Below are 26,952 nucleotides of genomic sequence, written 5' to 3'. Positions count from 1 at the left end.
AGCCACCCAGGCGCCCCAGCATGTGCTCTTTTGACTGCAAAGCCCAACAGATGAGTATAGGATCCTAGAGAGAATTCTAAATCTTGGACTTAGCACATCTGTGCTGGAGGAATTCTAGAATCCAGACTGCCTGCAAAATGCCTCCTACTAAGCATGGCAGGCTCTGGGTCCAGGTCATGCAGCACCTGACCTTGGCAGATTGGAAGGATCACTAGAAATAGGATCCCATCTCCTTTGACAGATAAAGATTAAGACCTAGAGAGGGGTAACAGAGCAAGTCAGTGTTGGACCCTAATACCCAGGCCATATCACTACATGGGGAACGGAGTGGGGTGTGGGGCAGCCCTGGAGCCCTGATCGTGCCAGAGAGCAGCCTGGGTGCTGCTGGGTGAGTAAAATGCCGAGCTGGTCTTACTAAGGAAAACTTTAATAGTCCTGCCCGGTTCCCAGCAAAGTCCTACTACTCCCACCTCTCCTAAGCCTCCCATTGCCCTCGGCATCACCCTCCTCTCTGGCAAGACCCTTCTCTCCGACCCTAAGTCTAACCATCTGTAAAATGGTCCCAAAGTATCTTATAGCTGGGCTGTCTAGAAATCCTAGGAATAAGGGGATTGGGAGAGGGTGGGAAAGAAGGGGCCACTCGGGCTTTGGGCCCTCTACGTTAGGGGCGCCCGTTGTGTGGACTCCCTGGGGAGCAAGAGCAGGAGCCCGGGCTGGGCCGGGCGATGCAGGGCGGTCGGGGGCGGGGCAGGGGCGGGGCCTGGCCGGCCATCACCCCGCCCCGTCAGACGTCGGCGCGGAGCTCGCGCCGCGGGGGGAGGAGCGCGGAGCCCGCGCACCGCGCGGCCCCGGCGGAAAGTTTTCCCTGACGGAGTTTTGGCTGTGGCGGCCGGAGCGGCCATGGACGCGCTTAAGTCCGCGGGGCGGGCGCTGATCCGGAGCCCCAGCCTCGCCAAGCAGAGCTGGGGGGGCGGCGGCCGGCATCGGAGTGAGTGTGTGCGCGTCCGCCGGGCCGGGCGGGGGCCGGGCGGGGGTCCAAGCCAGAGGGACCGGCCTCCCGCGGGCGCTGGGGGCAGAGGCGCGGTCTGCCCGGTGCCCTGCGGCCCTGCCGGGTCCTGCGGGGGTTGGGGGTCGCCGGGGGTCAAGTCGCGCTCACTCCTGTCCCCGCTCTGTGCGGCTGGGGAGGAGGGGCAGAAGCTGGGGGAGAGAGCGGAGCTCGGGGTCCCCAGGTGCAGGCGGCAGTCGGAGGGGCCGCAGGTGAGGGGAAGAGACGTGCGCGAAGCCCGGCACCCGGCCACTTCGCCGCGCTGGGCGGCTGAGGGGAGACAGTGCTCGGGGGAGGAGGAGTGAGCGCCGGGTTTGGGGAGATGCCTGTAGCCCTGCGCCTTAGCTGCGAGGTCCGTGGCCGGTGGGAGCCCATTTGGCTCTCCACCTCCGCCACCCTCCTGCCAGCCCTGGAGGTCGTCTTTGGGCTCCCAGACGCCCAGAAACCGACTCAGGTGTGAGCGGGCTTCTCAGGTACCTACTTGAGGTTGGGGGCGAAGCTCAAGCCTGGGGTCTCAGGAGGTTTCACACCCCGAGTCATCCAGACCCCTGCGGCCCCTCCTCTTGGCTGGCGTTCCGGCTAATTTTGAAACCTGTTTTCTCTCGCACTTTCCCCCTCGGGCTTCCTAAGTCCCAGGGCGCCCAGGCGAATGGCAGACTCGTCGCCACCTCTCCCCTCTCCCGGGGGCGTCTGGGAGGCCGGGAGGCCCCCCCTCCCCGGCTCCAATTACTCTCAGGGAACCCGTCACCTGGCACCTTCCCCTGAGGCCTGAGAAACCCGGCCTAAGTCCCTCTTTTTTCTTCAGGAGAAAGGGAGTGGATTGCCTGGGGTCACACAGGCCTTCCTGGTAGATGTGGAGCGGGAGCCAGGACTTCTGTACACGCCCACCCTCCTATCAAACACCTGGGACTCCAGCTTCTCCCCTCCCGCTCTCCCGCCCCCCCCCCCCCCGCTAGAAACCACTGACAGTACAGTCACACGCCACCACCCCCGTCCTTCTTTCCAGGGCTCCGCCAGGGGAGCCCGAGTTCCTAGTGCCAGCGTGTCTGGGCCTAGAAAGCCCGCCCTGCCTCTCCCTCTTGCCCCACTCCACTGTTCCAGCTGTGGCCACCTCCTAAACCAAGACTGGCACTGGGAACACGGGCCGTGGCCTGCTGGTGGGAGTGGGGTCAGAGACCCATTAGGGCTGACCAGGGCCAGGCCAGGGGTGCACCATCTCCCACACTTATTGGCCCCTAAATATAGCCCCTTTAAATACTTCAGGGATTTGACTGGGACTTCTGGGAATAATGATTTGTTCCAGTGGTGGAACCCTGCAATTCTCCTGGGAAGGGGGAGGAAGGGGGGTGCTAGGTAAGGGAAGAAAGCTTTAAAAGCCTCTGATTCTGGGGAACGGGGAGAGGAAGCCACCTTAGATGGTGGGAAAGAGTTTCTCGTGCTGCTCTCATCTTGAGCAAGTCGTTTTCCTTTCTGGCTCTCAGTTTCCTCACCAGAAAAATGGGATAAAACTTCTAACCTGACACGGGTGTTGAGAAACTTATTGATAATGCTTCCTACTGGCACCTCATTGGTGGTTTCCTTCTGTCCCTCTCCCCCTTCCTGTCATGTGGACCTTCAGTGTGACTATTACTGTGATGAAACAAGTTTTGAGGGCTCAGAGCCTATCTACACCTGCAGAGAAAAGGAGAGGAGAACCCCCCTCCCCTGCGGACCCCCAGAAAGCCCAGAATGCTGTCCTGAGCCTTCTGGACCCAGAATGATCTGGGTGGAATCTTCACTGTCCTTCGTTATTGTCAGTTTTCTTATCTGTAAATTGTAAATAACGGTAGTACCCAGCTCAGATTTGTGTGTGTGTGTGTGTGTGTGTGTGTGTGTGTGTGTGTGTGTATTAAATGAAATAGTGTTTTGCCTGGAATAGCAAAGGGAATCAATAAATAGTAACTACTGCTTTTGTCACTTTATGTTTTACGCAGTTTTTGCTTCTGTTGTTTCATTTGCTCCTGTGAGGTGACAGAGCAGGGATTCTTTTTTTTTTAATACATTTTTAAAATTAATTTTTTAATTTTTTTATAAACATATAATGTATTTTTATCCCCAGGGGTACAGGTGTGTGAATCACCAGGTTTACACATTTCACAGCACTCAGCATAGCACATATTTTTTTTTTAAAGATTTTATTTGTTTTATTTGACAGATCACAAGTAGGTAGAGAGGCAGGCAGAGAGAGAGGGGAAGCAGGCTCCCTGCTGAGCAGAGAGCCTGATGCAGGGCTTGACCCCAGGACCCCGAGATCATGACCTGACCCGATGGCAGAGGCTTTAATCCATTGAGCCACCCAGGCGCCCCCAGAGCAGAGATTCTTACCAGACCCGTGTCAGAGATAAAAGACTGGAGGTTCAGGCTTCCGCACAGCTTCCTAGAGGTAGCACTCTGAATCCCCAGCCCAGGGGTCTATCACCATGCTTCCTATGAGGCATCACGACTCTGGCCATGGGAGGAGCTGGGGTAGACCCCATCCCAGGTTGGGCTGACAGCTCCTGAGAACAGTAGTGGCCACAAGGTAGAGAGGGAAGCTGTGGGTATGTCTGGGGTGGAGGTGCTGGGGTAGCTTGGCCTGAGGTGTTGTTCCGGTCATCTGGAACAGAGCCCCGTGGTTGACTTCTGGGGCCAAAATGAAGCCTGTGGAGTTAAGGTTAGACTTGAAACCTGCTATCAGCTGTGACTTGCTCCTCCCCAAACAGCTCAAAGATCCTCAGCTGGGATTAGCATGATCATTGTTTTATTTGTGGAGAAACTGAAACCCAAAGAAGGGAGGCAGCTTGCCTGAGGTCACACAGCAAGCTAGAACCCCAGGCTGTTTTGCACTGAACCTGATGGCCCTGTCTCCCAGCTGGTCCACCTCCCTCTCCCACACATGGTCTTTTCCCCATCTCTTCAGGAGCTATAATATTTTATCTCAGTCCCTAGCCAGGGATTTTCTTTTCTTCCAGCAGCTTGAAAGGAGGCTCACCCTGGCCCCTCAGTACCCTTCTTTCCAAGAGGGGTCCCCTCTGATCCTCAGGCTCCTTCCAGGCTGTCCGAGGACTCAGCAGGTAAAGAAATACAGGGCACAGGTTCCAGGAAAGCTAGAGTACGGTGGTTTGTGGAGAACAGAGGATCTGTTTGTACTTACTTACAGTATCTACAATAGAAGATATTATAAATAACCCCCCAAGTCATAATACTTATTGATCACAGACTGTGTGCCATGTACCGATAGGTGCTGGAGAGTCTGGTGAACAAGTCTGTCTGTCTGTCAGCAGTGCTCACGGTCTGGTGGAGGAAGCAGAGTGACCAGGGTGCACGGGAGTAGTGGTGACCCTGTGAGGAAGGATAAAGTGGGCTGTGAGGAAGTGGCAGGGACTGCTTCCTTAGAGTGGTATCTCCCTTTGGGTTCTTCTAGAAAGCAGATGCTGAGAGAAGGATCTGAGTGCAAGTTATCTATCTGGGAACAGACCGTAGAAAATATCTTTAGGAGAAGTGAGAAGGGAAGAGAGTCCAAAATGTGGACAGTATGAAGCCAGTCGCCAGTGTGGGTGACTTGAGCGCCATCCCGTGGGGAGCTTTGGGAAGCAGTGGAGAATGTGCTCTTGGGTTACTCTGAGGGGCAGTTCCTGGCAGTGGTGGATTCAGGGATGGGAGCCCTGAATGCCCCAGTCTGCATGGACATCGGCCCCTCTGGTAGCCAGAGAGAGCTGCAGGCAGAGAGGTGGCTTGTCAGGGTGTGTGTGTGGAAATGATGTCGGCTGAGGGGATCGAGGTGGGGGGCACTGCTAGCGTCAGTGCAAGCAGTCAGGTGTCTCCAAGAAGGTGACTTGGAGCACATGTGAGAATATAGGAGGGAGGAACCTCGGAACAGCTTTCCAGCCAGAGGGAACAGCAGGTGCCGGGGACGTTTAACTGGAGGCTGGGTCCTGCTTCTCACAGGTCTGCTGGCTGAGGGAGGCATAGGTGCCTTAAAGGAGTCAGGTCATTCCATGCTCATGGAGCGGCACTCTGTTCAGGCAGCCCTGCAGGACAGGGCTCCCACCCCTCTGGGTCATCCTGGACCTGACCCCTGGCTCACATGCAAAGGGGCTTGGTGGGCTGCCGGCGTGGGTAAACAGCACGGGCTGTGGGAGGCAAAGACCAGCATTGTCAATTATGAGTCATGGCCAGACTCCTCTGAGCCTCTTTTATCCATAAAGTGAGAATCCTAATATATCCTTGCCTCTCCTCACAAAATACAGAAAATGACTGTGTGCCCATTCAAGCCCTTAGCCCTCAACCCTTGGTAATGACAGTAGCTCACACTTCAGTGTGCCAAGCATGGTTCTGAGCCTACCTGGTGTGTAAACTCACTTCATCTTCACAGCAACACTATGGGGTTGTCCCCCAGTTTTTAAGTGAGGAAACTGAGGACCAGGGAGGTGGAGTGACTAGACCCACAGCCCATCTCCAAACCCCAGGATTTTAACCTTGACAGCTCGTTTTTCTTTCACAGAGTTTAGGTACCCAGGAAATGAGAGCTTATGCGATGATAATTTTTTTAATTATTTTCTTTTGATAATCTTAACAACTTCTGAAATTTACCTGGCACTTTTTACATGCTGAACCTGTTTCTGATGATGCTCTTAAGGAACTGAACCCATTTGTCAGATAAAGAGACTGTGGCCTTAGAAAAGCAACTACATTCTGGGTCATGGTAGAGCTCGAGTTGCCTTCTGAGATGTTACCCTGTGACTTCTGAGGCCATCTCCCCACCAGACTGGAAGAGGTTGGAGGTCAGGGTGCTTGGAGGTTCCCCCTGGCCCATGGGTTTGGCTGTTGCTCTGATTGTCCAGACACGAGCCAGGCTGGCTCTCCCCTTCTCCATGAGGGGCACAGGGGCCCCCTGCCCAGCTCTGAGTCCTGGGCAGGGGGCCTTAATGAGGAAAGGGCACATGTTTGCAGCCGCAAGTTAAACTGGGCATATGGTCCGTCCCCAGCTAACTCTGACAGCAGGTCATCTGTAAAATTGCTAAGTTAAAATAGCGCAGTCATTATTCCACCACAGGGCTGAAAATAACCAGGACCGGAATAGGGCTGTGGACTCAGGCCTGTATTTGCCTGAGGGCCTCTGGGAGCTCTTCCTGAAGCTCTGGGCTCCTCCCCTAGGAGCATGTGGCCTCCAGCCCGAGATGGCTGGCTGGTGGGCAGGCGTGAATGCATTTGTCTTATTGAGTGCTCTTAGGTGTGGGTTTCTTCAGGGGAGGTGTGGGGCATGAGAGACCTTCCACCTCATTGAAGACATGATTCATGCCCAGAAGGACAGTATAGGAGCAGAGGTAGGATTCCCTTCCTTGAGGGGAAGGAGGATCTTGCTGGGCCTGGGAGGATGGGGTAGTGGGAAGGGTGAAGAGGACGAAGCACAGCTGCATCTTTGGACAGGAGTACACCTTCTTCAGTTCTTGGGGGAGACACACATGACCAGAAGTCCTTCAAGAGGAAGACACATGGTAGACAGCTGCTGGGTGTGAGTGATGTGGCTGGAAGGAGGAAGGAAGAGAGGGAAATCCATGCTCAAGAGAGGCACAGGCTCAAGAAAGAAACCGTAGACCAGCTCACAGAGGGACAACACCCCATCAGGGGGTGTGACCATGGGCTGGGTCCTATGCTAAGCACATTATGTTTTATTATCTCATTATCTAATTTTATTATCTCATCAAAGGGTCAAAACAGTAGACTGTGAGCTGGGGACTGTTGTTTTCTCCATTTTATGGATGAAAAAACTGTGACTCTGGGAAGGTAATTAATTTGCTCAAGATCACTCAATGTCAGACCTGGGATTCTAGGATTAAGGCCTTTGCTCTTAACTGCTAGGCTATCCTGCCTTCAAGAAGGCTTCCTGGATGAGGGTGGACGCAAGGGGTTTCAAGCAGATAAAGGGAAGGGCATTTCTGATAGAAGGAACTCCTTGAGTAGAAGCAACTCCCTGAGCCAAAGCATAGACGTGGGAAAGAAAATGTTAAACATCATGAGGAAGAAGCTCTGCATGGTTGCAGCGTCGTTTGTGTGTACATGTGTATGTGAATGAGTGTGTGGATGCAGGGATATTGTGGGAGTGGGTACTGGGACACCTGTGACTCCCCAGTAGTCATTGTGGGAGTTGCCTGTAGTGGATTGGGAGCTGGGGAGGCGGGGAGGGGTAAAGCTCTGACTTGCTGTGTGGTCTTGCACAAGTCCCATTGCTCTCTGGGCCTCAGTTTCATCATCTGTTATGTGAGGAGTTTGGGCAGAGGGTCTCCAAGGCTGATGAGTGGCAACTGGTCTACCAGGGCCCTCTTGAAGGAGGCCATGGAATAGGAGAAGGGTCAGGCCAGGGAAGGAAGAATGCAGAATATGCCAAGCATTTCAGAGGTCGGGGAGGACTGGGGAATGTTTTGACAGCAAAAAGGTCATCTGTGACCTTGGCAAGCTTTGGCCCTTTGGAATGGAAGGGGCGGAAGTGGCTTTGGAGAGGAGCCAGGAAAGGCTGAGCTGAAGGAAATGGGATAGTGGGGACATGAAAATGAAGGATGTTTGTTGTAGGGCAGGAATGGATAGTGAGGTGAACGAGGCCATTCCTGATCGATCCTGCCTGGAGCCTTACATTGAGAAACAGTCCAAAGCCTGTAAATCAGGGAATAGAGCTGCAATTGATTAGCAGGGTCTGTCAAGGAAACTAGTGATAGATATGGCAGCATGTAGTTGACCATCCTTGCTTAGATGCATCTTGGGTTGAAAGCAGTAGTCTGAATACCTACTGAGGAGAATCCTCAGGAATTGTGGGAGGAAATATCTCTGGCTCTAGAAACTTCTTCCTGACATTTTGCTAAAATCAAGGTGATTTGCCTCATGAGAAGATAGTGATGAAGTTCTAGAATATAGGTGAGGTTCGGTGGGGTGAGGTCCGGAGCCAATGACCAAGAAAGAATTCTTGAGACATCTTTGGTGCAAAGTGGTGGTTTATTAAAGCACGGGGACAGGACCCATGGGCAGGAAGAGCTGCTGCCCCCGGGTTGTGAGGGGTGACCAGGGGTGCCCGGTTTTGTACCATGGAGTTGGGGGGCAGGTAAGGAAAAGGGAGGTTTCAATAGAACTTTCATATGCTAAAGAGGACCTATAAGATATCAGATACCAAAGGCCTTGCCATTGCCAAGGTCGTTTTGCCCTCTAGGAAGGTATTAACATTAAGATGGGTGGGAGATTCCTAAAGAATGTCACATATGTCCCACCCAGGAGTTGGGTGGGGGGCAGGTTGCAAGGTGTCAGCCTTTTGCTTTGTCCTCAGCCAGCCCTCTGTCCCCTCATCAATAGGATGAGCTACTGATCAGGAACTTGGGCTTTTTTTTTTTTTTTAAAGATTTTATTTATTTATTTGACAGAGATCACAAGTAGGCAGAGAGAGGAGGGGGAAGCAGGCTCCCCGCTGAGAGATGCGGGGCTTGATCCCAGGACCCTGGGATCATGATCTGAGCCAAAGGCAGAGGCTTTAACCCACTGAGCCACCCAGGCTCCCTGGAACTTGGGCTTTAGAGTCAGATGGACAACTAATGTGACAAATCACATGTCCTTTGAGCCTCCCTTCCCTCCTTTGGAAGGGGAATGAAAGAATGCCTGGCTGCAAGGTAGCTGTGAATGTTAGAAGTAGTGGTCAGAGCTGCTTTGTTACAACTGTTGTCTTTGTTACTTGATAGCTCAGTCTTGCGCTGATGATGTGGCGGTGGTCTTGGTTTCTCTGAGGCGGAGGCTCGGGTCTGAGTTGCCCTGGGGCTTCCATCACCCAACCCAGGACTGGGTCACCTCCAGGACTTTGATTCTTTTTGGAGGATCAAATGGAACAGGCTCGTGATTGATACAGCAGAGGATAGGGTGCCTTGGGGGTCTTCTCAGTGGGGACTGGGGCCTCCTGTTGGGGTGGCAGCCCAAGTGCAAGGGGCTGGAAGGCAGTGGGCTGGGGCCCGCAGCTGAAGATGGTTTTGAGACATTGCAGACCTGAAAGAAGCCTTGGAGTTGTCCAGGTCATTTCTTCACTCAGCAAATACTGAGTGCCAGCTGCATGCCAGGCTCTGGATGACCAGCCAACAAATCCCTGCTCACCTGGACCTCAAACAGGGGGACTGGGTACACCTGTAAGTTCTTGTAAGGCGTCCCTCCCCCCCAATACCCATGCATTCTTTTTCAGATGAGGAAGCAGTCTCAGAGAGAGACAGTGGCTTGCTCAAGTCAAAACCAGAGAGGTGTGGGTATGCAAGGCTTTTTATGGCTGGTGGAAAAGAAGGTAGAACCCCTGGAGGAGGAGAACTTCAAGACAGTTGCTGGGAGGGGCAGCATGGGCCAGACTGGGCCCAGTAGCGCAGAAACCCCTGAGCCAGCCTGTGCCTTGTAGGTGGGGCCTGCAGCCCTGCCCAGCCTCAGCTGCCCTGGCACCATTGATGCTTTCGAAGCTTTCTTCCTGTGGCTCTTTCATTAGAGACACTGAGGACTCCTGGATGAGCAAGGAGAGTACAGGATTCTCCCAGCTCCTCTCCCGGAAAGTGGTCCAGGGAAGCTGGCCCCCTGCCTCCAATGGTGGCCCCTGGAAACTGATTCCTCTGTGGATCCTGCCCTATCCAAGATCGTGGGTGAAGCTGAAGAGCCGTTTCCTCCTCTTTAAAGTGGCTACAATCGTAATACCTCCTATACTGCATTGTCAGAGAAGGGATGATAATGGACAGGCAAAGGGCCCTGACGTGCAGGAGTGTGGGGTTTTCTTTTCTTTTTTTTTTTTTTCTTTTTAAGATTTTATTTATTTATTTGACAGACAGATCACAAGTAGGCAGAGAGGCAGGCAGAGAGAGAGGAGGAAGCAGGCTCCCTGCTGAGCAGAGAGCCCGATGCGGGGCTCGATCCCAGGACGCTGGGATCATGACCTGAGCTGAAGGCAGCGGATTTAACCCACTGAGCCACCCAGGCGCCCCAGGAGTGTGGGGTTTTCATTTGTCTTGGTGATCTGCTTGGAAGGATCCCTAGAGACCTTCCTTCGCTTCTGGCTTCATTGCTTCCAGCTGAGTGATCTGGGGAGAAACCCTGGGGTTGTTCAAACCACTGATGAAGACCACACTTGCCCTCCTGCCTCTCTAACTGCTCGGGGCCCTCTCTCACATGGGTGGGGTGAGGAGGGGGCTTTCCAGCTCTCTCTCTGTTTAGTATTCATAGCTCCCATCTCCCAACCTTCCTGACCTCAGTCTCAGGCAGAGTTTTCAGAGGACCCTTCTGTGTGCCTTACTCTGTACCCTGGCCTCAGCATTACTAGGCTTAGAGGGGGGAGAGGACTTCCCCAACACATGGAGGTGGTGGGAAGCAGAGCTGGGACTTGAACCCAGGTCTGCTAGATTCCAGCAGCCTTCATAAGATGTCATTTGAGCACTCAACCTCTCCCTTTCCTGCCCCTGCCCCCACCTCTCTCCTGGTCCCCCACCCCTGCCTCTTCCTCTCCATGGCTGTGGTGATGGAGGCCAGCAAGAGTAGGCTGGGGCCCTGGGAACCTCCCAACTCTTTACTCACTGTATGTGGCCTTTTGATGACTTTACTTCTCTGAGCCTCAGTTTTCTAATCTGTAAAGTGAGGATAGCATCCACCTCACAGGATCATGTAGAAAATTCAGTAAGAAAATAGCATGGTTTGCTCTCAGCAAGTGTTGAAGTATAGAGTTTGGGTTTTGAACTTGAAAATATGGGCTCAGATCTTGGCTCTTATACTTGCTGGCTCTGTGGACATGGTTGTGTGATTTCACCTTCCAGGGCCTCAATGTCTTTGTAAGTGGGTACGATAAAAGTGTCTACCTCATAGGTTGTCATAGGATTAATGAGAACATTTTATGGAAGGCTTCTTACCATGGTGCTTGGTAGGTACTGGAAAATGTTAGTCCTTTATTATAGGTAAAAATAATGGTAGATGAACGACCCCAATACCCTTTGCTAGGTCTTCCTAGGAAATGGGTGCAGGGAGGACAGGGTCTAAGGGACTGTCCTTCTGCACAGAGCTGCCGGAGAACTGGACAGACACTCGGGAGACACTGCTCGAGGGAATGCTCTTCAGCCTCAAGTACCTGGGCATGACGCTGGTGGAGCAGCCCAAGGGCGAGGAGCTGTCAGCTGCTGCTGTCAAGAGGATTGTGGCCACGGTGAGCCCCAGTCAGGGTGGGGGAGCCATGAGCCAGGGGCCGGCTGCTTCTTGGGGTACTGCTCATCCCCTGCTTACTACCCTGATGGGATGCATATCAGTTGTTCCCATCCTTGACTCCCCTTGTATCTGGCTTAGGGACTCTGGTAGAGGAGAGCCACTGGGCTTGTGGGGTCAGGGTCCATGTCCTCCTCTCCAGCTGTTGTGGCCTCGGCCTCTCCCAGGCTCCCCTCCCCCAACTCAGGTCCCACCTCAGGGTTGGTGACTTAGTGCCAAGGAGTAGTGGAAAGGTTGCGGTCACACAAGCACTTGCTCTCTGGCTTGAGGGATGGGGTAATGCACCAGAGACAGATCTCCCCACTCCCCAGCTCCCTGTCCTGAGTAAGCATGGCCCTCTAAATGCACCTCCTTGGTGGCCTTGGACCCTTCAGCTCAGACGCTCTCAGGTCTAGTGGGTGGAGTGAAGAGTCCCCAGGAGTGACCCTGCTGGGCTGTGATAGCCCACTCTTCCTCAGAGTCCTCCTAGCTGTGTGTCCTGGGGCAGCTCCCTTAACCTCTGAGCCCGTTTCCTCCTCGGGAGAAGCTCTGTTGCCTCTAAGGACAACTTGAGGTCCAGTGCCTGGCAGACAGCAGGTGCTTCATGAGCTGGGGTTGTCCTGTGTTTATCACAGGAGAGCGCTGACTGCTGTCTTCCCCAGCGTGTCTGCTGTCTCTACGCTGAGGCCTCACAGGGGCCTCGAGTCTAGGGCTTAGACCAGCTAGGTGTAGCCCATGAGAGTAGGTCCCAAGTGGGGCAGGCAGGTTCTCTCACCCACGTCTACCCCAAGGCCAAGGCCAGCGGGAAGAAGCTGCAGAAAGTGACCCTCAAGGTGTCGCCACGGGGGATTATCCTGACCGACAACATCACCAACCAGCTCATCGAGAACGTGTCCATTTACAGGTATGCTCAGCATCCCCCACATTCACTCTGCTGCTTGGGGCAGTGGGTGGGGCGCCCTTTCTGAATCTAGGTTCCACCACTTTCTGTCTGGGTGAGCTTGGAGCCTCAGTTTCCTCCTGTGTGTGTGTTTGGGGGCGGGGGCTGGAAACAGACACTGCCTCATGGTGCTGTTAGAAGTGCTGAGTGCACAGCACCTGGTCACAGTGGGTGCTTGGTTAAAGGGCAGTTGCTGCTGTCATTACTCCTAGTTGCAGTAGGCAGTTGAGGCCTAGTGAGGACTGGGACCCCCTCCCCACCCACCGCCCCTCCCCAGGCGTGCTGCTGAGGCAGGCTTGGAGCCAAGAGCTGTGGAGTCACTGCCTTTTCCTTCCACTGTGAATGCAGCAGCTCTGGACATCTCGCCAGGCATTCAGGGAGGCCTCAAGGCAGAGTCTGAGGCCAGAGTGTAGATGGTATGGGGGGTGGGGTGGGGATGACACTGTTCTCAAGGAGGCAGAGCCCAGCCCTTGGAACCTCAAGCTCTCCCTGTTCCCTCTTTTGGCTGGTTGGTTGTAGGATTTTAGTGCTGGAAGGGACAGTCCATTTTACAGATGGAGAAGCGGAGGCCCAGGGAGTTGCCTGAGGCCCCACAGTGAGGTAGTAGCTGGGCTGGGACCAGGGCATGGAGGCTGGAGTTCTGTCCAGCAGGCACTCAAAGTGGGGATAATAATAGAACCCATCTCAGGGCAGCTCTGAGAATTAAGTGAAGTCTTATCTCGAACGTTGGCCTGGGATGCAGGACAGGTGTAGCTATTACCATTCTGGAGTATGGCTCAGTAGAGAGGGGACGTCCCCTCCACTCCTTCCTGCCTTAGCCTGTGTGCCCCCCATTGATGGCCCAGAATGCCAGGTCCAGAGGCCAAAGCTGTCTCTCCAGAGTCTCCCCCTGGTGGAGTAGGATAGTCAGCTCTTGGGGAATCAGGGGTGATGCCCTGTGGGGCAACCCGTATGTGGGCAGGCCCTTGTGCTGGGTTTGGTGACACTTCCCGCTTGCCTTTCAGGATCTCCTATTGCACAGCAGACAAGATGCACGACAAAGTGTTTGCCTACATTGCACAGAGCCAGCACAACGAGAATCTCGAGTGCCATGCCTTCCTCTGCACCAAGCGGAAAGTGGTCAGTGGGGAGAGGCTGGGCCCAGGCAGGCTTTGGCCTTGGCAGCCCTGCCCTAGGGGGGAGGCAGGACCCATAGGTGACATCACTTAATAGGAGGAATGAAATTCCTGGGAACCCCACATGGATGCTGAGAGCACTGAGTAAGGCTGCAGTCAGTAGGCAGCCTGTCACTGTGGGCTGCCCTGAGTGGCCAGCCTGGCCTGTGGGTGGTGACAAGCCCATGTCCCCAGTAAGTGCCCTAGTCCCTTCCTCTTTAACATGATTGATTGGATTTGAAGGGGGGGAGCTTTCCTGTCAGTAGTACAGTCTGGGGGTTCAGGGCCTTATAGGAATTAGTCCTTGGAGACTGGTGATCCGAAGGCTCAGGGGAAAGATTAGGGGACCTGGCTCTCTGTAGCCAGAGTGGGGAGGGAAATGGCCGTTTTTTGGCACCTACCATGTGCCTCTGTCAATGGTGGGCTTTGAGGGATCTTCTGTGCAGTCCTCATAGCTCTGTGAGGTGGCAGCTGCTACTAGCTTCGCTATTTTTATTTTTAACAAGGAAGCAGATTCACAGAGGTCAGCTGTCTTGCTGAAGATGACACAGCCAGCTGGGCAGAGCAAGGGTTTAGCCCATGCTGCTTCTCCCCGCTGCATGACTGCAAGGAGCCCCGAGCTCCTTGCCCCATTTCCAGGCTACCTCCGGCCACATCCAGCTGAGACGAGTGGAGACCCCTGTGGTCTCTGGGCTTTGTGTTGAACTTTGCAACAAGCAGGCAGAGTGAGTTCATCTTTGGTGTTGAGGCTTTCGTTTCGGAGGCCTGGAGATCTGAGCATCTGCTCTGTGAGGAGATTCTGACGTTTATTGGTTTAGCGTTGGCCTCTGTTAACCTTTGTACAGAGCCCAGAGCCCTCCCCAGATCCTATGGTCCTTGGAACCAAGGAGACAAGATCATCTCTCCTACCCCTCTCATCACGGACATGTCAAGGACATCACAGTCTTTAAGTGACCCCCTGGCTTCCTGCTACCCATCAGGGCCTGCTCGAGATACGGTGTTAGTTTCCTATAGCTGCTGTAAGAAATTACCGCAGACTTAGTAGTGGTTTAAAACAACCCAAATTTATTCTCCTATGGTTCTGGAGGTCAGCAGTCTGAAGTGGGTCAGCAGAGCTGGGAATCCTTTCAGAGGCTCCAGGGGAGAATACATTTCCTTGCCCTTTTTAAACTTTCTAGAGACCACCGTTCCCTGGTTCCTGGCCCCTTCTTCAACCCGAGGACCAGCAGTTCAGCACCTCCCAGTCTTCCTCCTGCTTCCATTGTCATTTGCTTCCCTTGTCAGTCCATTGTCACTGGCTCTGACCCTCCTGCCTGGCTCTTAGAAGGCTCCTTGTGATTGGGCGCTGTAGGTAATCCAGGATAACCCCCACCTCAAAATCCTTAACTTAATCACACCTGTGAAGTCCCTTTTGCCATGCCAGCTAACCCTTACAGGTTCCAGGGATTGGGATGTGGACATCTTTGGGGGCCATGATTCAGCCTATAGCACAGGGCTTTTGGAGGGAGCACTGCAGGATGAGACAGATCAGGGGTGTGATTCTGGTTGCTGTGCTGTGTGACTGTGGATAAGGCCCTGCCCTTCTCTGGGCTGCTTGCCCATCAGCAGAATGAGGAGGTCACCTCAGTGACCTCTAGGATTGTTCTGAAAGGCCCCTTTCTTCTGTGTACCTTGTTTCTTTCCTGCAGACTCAGTGTCGCCAGCCACTCACCCAAGGCCTCGTGATGCCCCAGGTCCCCGAACTGCAGTAGCTTCTCCCATGACGGCTTTGTTCTCACAGACAGTGTCTCCTGGCTTTGTCTCTTATGAGGCCACAGAGACTTAAAAATACAGGCTCATTATGTCCCCATTGTTTGTCTCTTCCTCCCCACCGACCAGAGCAGGCACTGGGCAGGGGCAGCTGGCCCACAGCCACTGCTGCAGAGTGTGGACCCTGGGCAGGAGGGGCGCCAAGCTCCAGAGGCTTCCTCTGGGAAGGGGAGCTAGGGGGTAAAAGAAAGCGGATGCCGGCCCAGTGGCTGAAGGGAGGCCTGGTCTGGGGCCAGAGGACTTTAGATAGGCTGGAACAAAATCAGCCTGCCCCAGGCCAAGAGGTCATTTATTGAGGAAAACAACCTGCCTGCGGCTTGGCGCTGACAGCCGAACCCTGGCCTGGCAGAGGGGGTGGCTCCTGCTGGATACCTGGGCCCAGGCTTGTCACTTTTCCTAACACACTTTGCTCTGTGTCAGGAGCTGACTGGCTCAATTATAGCTTATCCACCCTTCCTTAGCCGGCTTTCTGCCTTCAGACAGCCCAGGGCAGGGCAGGGTAAACAGGCCCCCCGACGTGAGGGTGGTGGTCTCATGCCTTCCCCAGGCCACCGCTGAGCCCAGGCTGCCAGTAACCTGGCCATGTTGGAAATTCTGAGCTTCTCGGGGCTTAGTGGACCTTTCTGAGAAGGAGGCAGAGGGTGAAATGGGGTCTCAGGTTCTGCAGCCCCCCAGTGGTCAGGTGCCTTCCCAGATGTCCGCTGCTGCCTGTCCTGGGTTGAGCCCTGTGTTGGGACCTGGGGACCCAGGGAATCGACCCTGGAGATACCAACAAGGTGGTGGGGCAGAGGGGCCAGGATTCGGTAACTGGAACCCAGGGGACTCAGTTCTAGGGTGGAGGTCATTAAGTCTCACCAGAGGTCAGTAGGATTTCCCAGAGGAGACATTTTGATTTTGAGCTTTGAAGACTGAGTAATGAGTTAAGAGTTTGCCGGCCGAGAGAAAGGGGGTGGGGCGGTAAGAGAGCGAGTGCACAGGAGTCGGCACGTGCAAAGATGCAGGTGCAGAATTAAATGGTATGATTGGTGGTGGAGGACTCAGATGTGACTGGAGCCCAGGGTGGGTGGCAAAGTAGAGTCAGCCTGTGGGGGAAACTTGAATTTGCATGCCGACATAGCCCCCCGTTGCCTTTGGCTGGGGGCCCACAGTCTCCATGTATCCCTACCCTTTCTCTGGGCTAGAAGTCTGTGACCACCCAGGGTGGCAGGAAGGGTTCCTTTCTGGTTCGCCCCCCTGTTCAACTCAGCTCGGGCAGCACAGCCACCCGGCCTCCCTCCCCCAGTGATTCCTGTTTGGCACGGCCAAGATGAGTTCCCCCAGAAAGAAATGCTTCTGTCTGCCCAACTGCGAGGCTTCCGCCAGCCCTGCAGCCTCGGGATTCGGAAGTGAAGGTGGGGCTGTGGTTTTGATGGGGGGCCCAGGGTTGTAGTGTAGGTGGACTGACAGTAAACAAAGTGACTCCGCACTGCTCCCCCACCACAACCAATTCTATCCCGGGCAGGCTGGGGCAGAGCTGTTCTGCTGTACCCGGCCGTTGGCATTCCTCAGGTAATCCTTCTGGGCCATCAGGGCCTTAAGGGACCCATGGCCGGACTTGGTCTGAGTACTAGGTTGGGGTCTGGGATCCTGGGTGTCCTGAGCTAGACCTGGTCCCTTGAAGGAATTCACAGCCTGGTTACAGGGAACAAGCCAGAGACAAGAAAACTGGGTGAGGTAGAACCTGGTTCAGGTGCTGAGGGACTCACAGGCCAGAGGCACTCCTAGGAGAGAGAAGCATTTAGCCTGCGGGATCAAGGAAGGAAGACCTCCCCGTGGGCAGGCTCGAGCAGTCCTTTCTTGTAATGCTGCCCAGATTCCGGCAGCCGCCCCAGAGATCAGGGCCTGCCCCACCCCCAGCCCCAGCCCAACCTGGGCTTGCAGCCACCTGCACACACGTGCATCTTGGGTTATGTTTGGTTTACTTGTAGCTCGGGATTTTAGGGCGAAAGGGCAGGAATGTATGCAAATGAATGAGTAGATTGATGCAAAACCAGTATCAGGTTCATGGCCCCAAATATCCTGGAGGCAAAAATAATGGTGTTTCCATCTCCCTGCCACACTAGGTGACCAGCCGCGTCTTGGGGATGTAGTGAGCTGACTCTGGCTGGTAATCAGCCCATATTTTTAGTTCATGGGCAATTCTCAATGGTAACTGGGTCTATTAAACTTGATTCAGACGTGACAGCTTAAATTGTAAACAGCTGTGAAGAGTTTCATACTTAATTACCATATTTAAGTTTTGCCATAAAGCACCCGTACTTCCATCAAAAATGTAAATGACGGAGACATTCAAATGAGATTTTATACTTCGTGAAGTTTAATTGGCATGGATCAGTCAGCTTGTTTAAGGATTTTAAATTTTAGAAAAAAGAGTTTTAAAGGCAGTAGCCGCAGATTCATTTCTCAATTAAATCAGGTTGTCTGGTAGAGGGAAAGGGAATGGGTCCGAGCAAGGCTGGTTAGGCCTGAACTTGTTGTGCACTTGAAAGAATCTGGTGCTTTCTTCTCTAGGCTTGGACTGTCAGAAGGAAGCTGGATGTCGCTTCCGGCTACAGCTGAGCTCTGGGACTCCCACTCCCAGCAGCTGAGCTGTGATTAACCCTGAACTGGAAGCAGAGAGAGGAAGAGGCTGCCATGAATGTGGGCTGGGGGTAGGTCCTGGCTGAGTGAGGCCTCAGGAGGCCTGCCCCTTGGGCACATGCAGTGTTGCACCTCTGGAGGGCTTGGCCTGCTCTGTGGATCAAGGTGTTTAGACCGGGTTCTTGCTTTAAGGAAGCACCCAGATAGGGTGACACAGGCATGTGAGCTGGTGCCACTTTGATAGGCATGATGCCAGAGAGAGGTTGGTGGGCCTGTGGGGCCCCAGTCCAGGTGACCTGAGAGAATTGGCGGGGTGCATGGGAGTCCCTCAGGGGTGAAGAGCCAAGGTGTGGCTCCCTCTTCCAGGTGCGTTATGGCCCTGAACAGTTTTGGTCCCCTGCCATGGGCACGCACTGAATTGTGGATCCAGTTGCACTCCCTCCCAGCCGGCGTAGGGCTGCCCGGAGTTTAACCCTTGCCTCTAGAAGTTGGTCATTCAGGCAGTGGCCAGGCCCTTTCCAGTTCTGGCTTTTCTGTTCTCTAATTCTAAGGGCTAAGTGTGAAGTCCTCAGGTAATTAGGGGGACTTCTTGGAATAAGTAAGCCCCTAGTTATTTGAATATAGAGAAGCCCAAAGGAAAGGGGAAAAAGTAGAGGTAAACAGCCATTGCAAACGTTGGGGCTGGAATACAGGTGGGAACCTTGGCTGCGCTACGTACCAGTGGTGAGGATGTGGACTGTCTGCTTGGAGAGGGTGTGGCCTTGTGACACCGCAGGGCTATTTTGGTGACCTGGGAGGGGCTGGGACTCTGCCTTCACCCATCTGGCAGTTCAGGGCCTTGACGGAGCAGAGCCTCAGGCCTGCAGTTCAGACTTGCTGTTACCTGCCTGACAGGCACCCCTCCCCACCCCACTTCCTGTTTTTCAGGCCCAGGCTGTCACCCTCACAGTCGCCCAGGCCTTCAAAGTCGCCTTTGAGTTTTGGCAGGTGTCCAAGGAAGGTGAGTCTTATTCAGGGACGCTGTGGGGGGTGGGAGTGGAGCAGGGGAAGACTGGCAGAGAGAGAGGAGTGGGGAGCAGGTACTAAAGGCCCTGGAGTCCAGGCCCAGCTCTCCTCTTCCTCACCAACTTGGTGTGTGACTTTGGACAGGTCCCTTCACCTCCCTGAGTCCCATTGTCCCCCTGTGAAGGAAAGGAACAGCTGTCTCCCTCCCCCAGGGTGCTTATGAGGGTCAGATCTGCAGTTTCTGTTCTCCCTGCTGGGCACCCGATGTGGGCCCCTGTCCAGTGATTGCTGGGGGCGGGGCCTGCAACCCTCTGTGCCTTTGTCCCACAGAGAAGGAGAAGAGGGAGAAAGCCAGCCAAGAGGGCGGGGACGTCCTAGGCGGGGGCCTCCGAGACAGCATCCCGTCTTTGAAGAGTTGTGAGTCTTGGGCAGGGGGTGGGGCCGGAATCAGCTGCAAGATCGGGGCTGCCCTTCATCCAGAGGGCCCTGCTCACTCCCTCGAGGGCTGGGGCAAACCCTTGGTTTTTTATTTTTGTTTTGTTAAATAAATAATACATGCTCATCATAGATAAATTAGAAAATGCAGATAAAAGGGAACGGTTGCTCTTTTTGATGCATGTTCTTCCAAATATGTGTATGCAAATATGTAAATATGTGTATACCCCTCTCTCGGTACGTTTAACATCTTATTTATGTGATCTCTTAAAAAAACTTAACACCTGTTGTGAATGTGAAAATTTTAGCTTAAAACATTAGTTGGGGTGAAATTTGCGCCCTTTGGGCAGCTGTCCAGCCACTTGGGGAGGTGCTGGGGTGGGGCTCTGGGTAGTCTTGTTGATAGGCTTGGGAAGGCCATGCCTGAGGGTGGGGTCAGGACCAAGATGGCCTGGGAGGCTCTACGACGGGGGCTGGGAGATGAAGCCTGGAAATAGGAGACTCCTCCCACTGACACACCTGACCGGACCCCTCATAGTGGTTGCCACTGGGAACCTGCTGGACTTGGAAGAGACGGCCAAGGCCCCGCTGTCCACAGTCAGCGCTAATACCACTAACGTGGACGAGGCACCGAGGCCTCAAGGCTTGAACAATAGCAGTGTTGTCTGGGTGAGTGGTCATGTGGCCTGGGGACCCCGCAGGGATCCAGCGAGCCTCTGCCTGATCCTGGTTGAGGCCTAAGGCTTCTCTAGGGCCCAGGCCCTGGCACCCATGACTTCAGTCCTATGGGAGGACCAGACTCAGCCCAGCAGCGCCCAGGTCCAGGGTGGGGGGTGAACAATGTCCCCTTTGAACTCGGGGCTGCATCCCCAGCAGGCTTGGCTCCCAGCACAGCTATATCCTCACAATGCCCAACCTCTTGGTCTGAGCGCCTGTGGCTCGGCCCACCACAGGACCAGCCAAAGGCTCCCTTGTTCTTGGCGTGGGCATGGTTTGCTTCCAACACCCCTCCCCGCTTCGCCATCTGAAGGAGGAGCCTGAAGCCCAGCGGTTAGCAGTTGGGCCCTGACTCGCTCTGTGACTCGAGGCAAGCCCCCTGACCTCTTTGTGTCTTAGGTTTTTCATCCCCTCAGTGAAGATGATGACCTCTGCCTGCAGAATTTTCCAGAGGAAACTGTTAATTTTTTTTAAGATTTTATTAATTTATTTGACACAGAGAGACATCAAAAGTAGGCAGAGAGGCAGGCAGAGTGGGGGGGGAAGCAGGCTCCCTGCTGAGCAGAGAACCCGATGCAGGGCTCCATCCCAGGACCCTGAGATCATGACCTGAGCCGAAGGCAGAGGTTTAATCCACTGAGCCACCCAGGCGCCCCCCCCCCTTTTTTATTAAAAATACAGAAATTTTTTGCACTTGAAAATAATTTCAGACTTAACAAAAAAGTTATGAAAACAGTACATAGCATTCCTGTTCACCTCTCATCCAAATTCTCCACATATCAGCATCTCACACGAGCACATTACAGTGATGGAAGTCATTATCAGTCCGACGCCATGAGGTCAGGCACAGGCTGTAGTCATGTGTCCACCACACGTCCCCTTTTTGCTCTTGGATCACTTGCAGAATCACATGTTACTTTGTCATTTTCTTTAACTGTAAAATATCTGGAATGGTGATGGACTTGAGAGACTCAAATCCCATTCCTTGCGGCCCCCTCAAGTAGGTATCAGGCCCATTCTCTGCTGCCTGGGAACCACTCTTAGCACCTACCCATCCTCTCAGGGAGGCTGCAGGGAGCCCCGCCCATCGTTTACCCACCAGAGCTGTGGGGTCCCTGCCATGAGTTATTCCCTCAGGAGCCTGGAAGTGGAGAAAAGCAAGAAAACCTTCTTCCCTACCCTCTTTGCTCTTGGAACTTGAAAGCCATCTACCTTATTTAGTCCAACCCCCTCATTTTATGTAAGGAAAAGCTGAGTCCCAGAGAGGAGCAGCGACTTGCCAAGGGGTCCCTTGTGTTATTGAGCTGGGATTTCTACCCACCCCCCAGGTGCTCTTTGTCCTGTTCTATACCCCATGTTTGGGCCTGTGTGTTTAGATGTGTGTGCCTGTTCCCCAGGCACCCGCCAGACTCCTCCGCTTGTGTCCCGAGTCCCCATAGCTTACCCAGGGCTGGGCTAGGGCCTGGCTGTGAGCACGGGCTCCCCCACTGAGGGTTCATATCTCCTCCTTTGTTTTCCCCAAGGAGCTGGATGATGGCCTGGATGAAGCATTTTCGAGGTAACATTAGCTGGGCTCCTTGTGCTGGGGAAGAGGGCCTGGTACTTGTGGGCTGGTCTCTGGGGTCCTTTGCCATATCTGAGAACATGAACTCTGACCTTTGCCAGGGTGTAAAATCTCAACTCGAATACCTCCAGGAATGGGGAACTCACTATCGGGTTGGCCAGGTCTGCTAAAAGGCTCTTGCTGTTGAATCAAAAACTATTCCTAGTGGCTTCTCTACCACAGTCTGAGATGAGCTAAACACTCTGCAGCTCAGGTTGATTCCGTCTTTCTACAGCTGGTGTAGTCTTCCAGACCTGGCTTTTTGCAGGCTTTGTTCCCTCCAGAGACTTTGCAGTTGTGGAAGGGGGCAGGGAGGAGGTAATGCTTAATGAAGTCCATGCAGCGATACATAGAGGAGGAATGTCAGGCCCTATAGGGAGATATTTTGGTTTTGCCTGAGGGTGATGGCCTTTCCCCATCTTCCCAGGGGCCAGCCCTGTAGCCATGGCTACCTTAGCTTGGGGACATGGCACTGAGAAGGCTGGGCTGAAGAGAAGCCCTGGGCAGCTCGGTTCTGAACACTGGGCCTGGTCAGTCAGGCGTCCCTGTCTTTCTTGGAACCCTGAGCAGCCGCCTGCAGCCCTCTCCTTCCTCCCCAACTCCTTCCCTGCCAGAACCTGCTTAGAAACCCCTGGGCCCGGCCCGGGCAGATTGGGGGTCGGCGTGGGTGGCTCTTGAATGGAGACAGAGATTCTTTTTACCATCTTCCTGCTTCTCTAGCTGACTACAACCCCCTCATTTTAAGAAAATCTTCCATTTGCTTTTTCCAAATTACTTAAGAACCTATTGCCCTTTACTAACAACTTTGAAAATCAGCAAAGCATTAAACAGGAAATAACACCATCCTGTAATCCCACAGCCCAGACTTTTGGGTTTAATTCATGCTAATCCTATACATATACATTTTTCTTTCTGCCTTGATCACTCACAATGGTATTTGCTTTGGGGATCCTGGTTTTCACTTAACCCTGACCTGTCAGGAGCATTCCCCCAGCCTGTTAAAAACTCCTTGTAAACACCTCATTTATTGACTGCCTCCCATTCCTCTAAGGACCCGGGCTGTAATTTAACTTACATCTCCCCTGTTCTTTGGATGCTTGGGCTGTCTTCCTTCCTGTAACAGAGTTTTCGCCACTAGTCCGAGCCCGGTTGCACTGCCTCACCCCGCATGTGTCCCTTGCTGCCCGTGCCGGCGCTGTCCTTCCCACCTGTCCCCAGTGGAGTCGGGGTCAGGGTGGCTCTGTGGCGGGAATGCCCCTGCCTGCCCCACAGTTTTCTCAGCCGTTTGGTCCTCAAGGGTAGACTCTGGTCAGAGGCACCACCTGTCCTGATGTCTAGGACTTTCTTCTCTGGCCCCTGTGTCCTGGCTTTCTCCCACCGGTGTGCTCTCACTTCTGCCCCGGCACTGCTGCTCAGGACCCTGTCAGTCCCCTTCGGGGGCCCTGGGCTCACATAGCTCTGCCTTCCAGGCTGGCGCACTCTCGGACGAACCCTCAGGTCCTGGACACTGGGTTGACAGCACAGGACATCCGTTACGCCGAGTGCCACTCACCTGTCGACTGGGACAAGCCCGACGGCCATGGTGCAGAGCAGGATGACCTCTTCAGCTTCTGAGGGCCCTGGTGCTGGCGGGACACGTGACAGACCAAAGCCACTTGTGGCGGCGTGGGGCTGGCGCCCGGACCCCTGGCCCTCTTCTGCTGGGTGGCAGCGCTGTCAGCCTGAGAGTCACAGCTGCCTCCAGTCAAGCAGGGGGGAAGGAGGACTTTTTTTTTTTTTTTTTTTGGCTCTACTGTTTCTGTAAGAACTGAAGGATGCCTTGAATATTTATTCAGTGACTCCTGGTTCAACTCAGAAGCCGGTTTTGCGTCTGGCACGAGCGCAGTATTTTAACCAGCTTTCTGCCCTCTCTCGAGCCAGCTCTCTCTGCTGCGGGTGTCAGGACGGTGACCAAAGCATTTCTTGTTGTCCCTGCTCCCTTTCTAAGGACCCAGATTTCCCTGGCGGCACCCCCACTCCTTACCGAGCACAGGAGGGCCCCACAGCCTCAGGAGAGTGCTGCGTCCTCAAGTGTGCCTTCGGCCGGGGCCCAGCAGGCCTGTGCCCCCGCCTTGGGCTCCCCAACGGAGGGGTCGCCCCCGACCAAAGACGGTGCGCAGCTGGCACTTTAAAGCACATACAGCAGGTGTAGCCCTCAGGGGCTCCTCCACGGTGCTGTACTGCAGGGAGCTTTCTGTCTGCCCCGCCACAAGAAGGCCCGAAGTCCCCGTGGATAGGCCCCATCGGTGCTCGGAACCTGTTTAACTGGCTGCCCACGGGTCCCAAGAGAGACTGCAACAGTGGGGGTCATCTGTGACTGCCCTCCGTCGGGGTCACTCGCCGCACTCTTCTCCCCGAGTTGGATGGGCATGTGCCCACTCTTCTTGTTGCATCGCGTGGGGTCTCAGCTCCGACTCCCCATGCCTCCGGGGACAACGTGTGGCACTGAGCACCGAGACTTGGTCGGGACTGTTTTGTCGCCATTTTACAGAGGAGGAGACAGGCCCCGAGTGTGGAAGGGGTAGAGTGCAGAGTAGAAGTAGATCTGATGCCAAAGTTGCCACTCACTCTCGCCTCTCCTGGCTCACGCCTCCCTTCTTTGTGGCTTTGTTGTCCTCCCAGGAACCAAAACCCCCAGCTATTTTCTGACCAAAACGTGTTTCATAACAAACCATCTGGTGCCTTTCCACACACAACTGGCTTGAGCCTCCTGCCCTGCTAGCTGTCTGGCTGCCGATTTCCGTGGAAGTGAAGTGTCGATGCTAATTGGGAGGGTGAAACCAAACCACACTCTGAAGCATCACGCTCTTCTTTCCTGGCTCTGGCCCCTGGGTCGGGGCATGGTGGTGGTTGGCTGTCCTCAGTCTCCTGTTCTCCTCCCACTTTACCCCCCCGGGGCTCCCAGCAAAGCTGCATCTCCACCTGGAGGTGCCTCCTGGGCTTGGCTTTACTGAGCTCAAGTCACTGATGCTCGCAGGTTGCACCAGCCGGGGAAAAACACACACCATTTCTCAGAATCTTCTTCTCCAAGCACTTGAATCAGCGCAGAGACAGAATTGCCTGGCCGAGGGGTGGGGTGGGGGGGATTCGTAGAGTCTTTATCAGACACGGGAATCTGTTCTTTCCTTGCCCTTCTCCTGCACCTTGCTGCCCACCCCAGACCTTGGTGTGGGCCCGTGGATTTGTTGTGAGGCAGCAATGGGTGGGCCCGACGCCGGCTGTCCCTGGCACCAGGGTCCAGAAGCTCCGAGAGGCCGTGCTGTGTGTGTGTGTATGTATGTGTGAAAGAGACAGAGAACAGGACTTGGCCTTGAGAGGCTGTGCTTGTGTGTGTGTGTGTGAAAGAGAGACCGAGAACGGGACTTGGCTTTCCTGTGGGTCCCTGGCTAACAAGCTGTCCGTGTGCCCCTGTGTGTCTGCAGATGAGCTTGTGCTTTGCTTTGTGTTGCTCTAAAAGATGTTCTCATGAGGAAAAGATGGAGTAATAAAGGTTCTCTTTTTGAACCACAAAGAGCACTTGGAGGGAGTGGCCCATGGCCCGTGGCCCGGTGAGCATGAAAGCTCCTGCCTTCAGTGGTTGCGGTGGTGGTGACCACAGGCCGAGGTGTGTGTGGCGGGAATGGTCTGTGGTCTGCTGGTGGAAGCCCAGCAGGTGGAAGCCTTCTCACCCGGCAGATGTGGCCATGCGGCTAGCTCGTCCTGGAGGGCTTGGGGCCACACCAGCGATCTGGAGCAGCGGGACCTAGGGCAGGGCCTCCTGGCCAGGGGTCTGCGAACCCATGGAATGTGCGTGTGATTATGTGTGGATCCACATGTGTGTTTTTCTTGGGGAGCATGTCCATCGTTTCTGTCACATTCTTACGTGGGTCCCCAACATGCATTCATTACAGGGACCCAGTGGACTCCAGGTGGCAGCTTTGGTGTGACTGGAGACCTGAGTGAGGGATGGTGGAAAGAGTTTTAGTGATGTGGGAGACCCAAGGCCTCACTCAGGCTCTGACACTGGATCGATCACTTCTTCTTTTTTTTTTTTTTTAGGATTTTATTTATTTGACAGAAATCACAAGCAGGCAGACAGAGAGGGATAAGCAGGCTCCCCGCTGAGCAAGAGCCCAACGCGGGGCTCAATCCCAAGACCCTGAGATCATGATCTGAGCTGAAGGCAGAGGCTTAACCTACTGAGCCACCCAGGCGCCCCCAGTCACTTCTTTCCTTAAGCCTTGGTTTCCCCATTTGGGAAAAGGCTATTGCAAGTTTAAACCCTCCCACCTCCCTGGTTTTTGTGAGACTCAGAGGTAGCCATTTCGTCACTGGTGGCTACTGAGGTAGCTCAAAGTTTATCTCAGAGCAAAAGGCTTTCAGACCCTAAGGAAATCAAAGTAAAATTTGACAATAAAGGCAGCTGTTGTTAATGAAGTTCTTACCATGTACCTGGGGCCGTGCTAAACTTGAACTCATCTGAGCCCATTGCTTTTAGCTCCTTTCACTGCTGCGGCACCAAGGCTAGGGAGGAAGGCTGTCTTGCACCTAGCACTTTGCAGAACCACAGGCCATACTCGGATCTGTGGACCGTTGACCCCACCATGTCCTGACCTCCCTGGAGCCACACCTGGAGTCATGTTGCCCATGGCGTCCTGTGAGCCCCATGGTGCTGGTCACAGAAAGTCTCCCTCCACAGGCTCCAGCGGGGGTCTCCAACATGAATCTCTTTGTCCCTTTTAAACAGCGATTTTTAAAACGTCCAGAACCCAGAGGCGGAGCCCTCTGATGTCAGGCAGACTCACTGAGTTCTGAGTGGATCATAGATGACTAAGAAATCCTCTCCTTTCTTCTTCTCCCATAATCTGAAAAGACACCCAACAAGTTCATCTTTCGGTATAAATTTGGCCAATGTCTTTAGTCTCCGGATGTCTCAAATTATGACTCCCAAGCTCCTGCCGTCTGCTCTTTCATGCATAACAGATGAAGCCAGGAAGAACAAAGTCGCCTTTCAGATTTGATGTGACCTTCAGCTTCACTGGGTGGATGTCGAGGTCTTGTCTCCCAGGAGGAGACAGCATCCCAGTTAAATCTCTCCAATGACTTCTAAGTAAGCCCAGAGAGGGAATCGGCGTCGATTCCATGCTCTCGGTTCTGGCTTTCCTCCTCCTGCCTCCCCGTGTGTACAGATCACGGCAGGTGGCCTGCTTGTCTGTTAGGGCGTGAACCTTTCTCCAGCGCTTCATACGTGCCAGGCCCTGTTAGGTCCCTTACGCCTAACATCGGTGGTACTAATTCTGACAACTGCACTATGAGGTGGGTGGTCCTAGTCCCATTTTCAAGATGGGACAACGGAGGGTCAGGGAAG

The 26,952-nt window shown here is 54.1% G+C and overlaps 1 protein-coding gene across 2 annotated transcripts; it reads left to right on the top strand.

The window, feature by feature from the left end:
• The first annotated feature begins 792 nt into the window (after positions 1-792).
• Positions 793-26,499, top strand: LDLRAP1 (low density lipoprotein receptor adaptor protein 1). 2 transcript variants are annotated; one of them, XM_080800685.1, is made up of 9 exons: positions 793-988; positions 11,107-11,249; positions 12,076-12,188; positions 13,229-13,343; positions 18,734-18,806; positions 19,142-19,228; positions 19,785-19,915; positions 21,487-21,521; positions 23,036-26,499. In XM_080800685.1, exons 1-9 carry the CDS (start codon positions 901-903, stop codon positions 23,178-23,180), a joined length of 930 nt encoding a protein of 309 aa, XP_080656811.1. In that variant the 5' UTR covers positions 793-900; the 3' UTR covers positions 23,181-26,499. The 2 variants fall into 2 exon arrangements, with proteins under 2 accessions (XP_080656811.1, XP_080656812.1); XM_080800686.1 differs by having other exon boundaries at positions 812-988; positions 21,490-21,521; positions 23,036-26,015.
• The last annotated feature ends 453 nt before the right edge of the window (positions 26,500-26,952 follow it).

Source organism: Martes martes, assembly GCF_963455335.1.
Source record: "Martes martes genome assembly, chromosome: 4".
Lineage (NCBI taxonomy): Eukaryota > Metazoa > Chordata > Mammalia > Carnivora > Mustelidae > Martes > Martes martes.
Note: the sequence above shows the minus strand (reverse complement) of the source record. Positions and strands in the feature narration are given on the sequence as shown.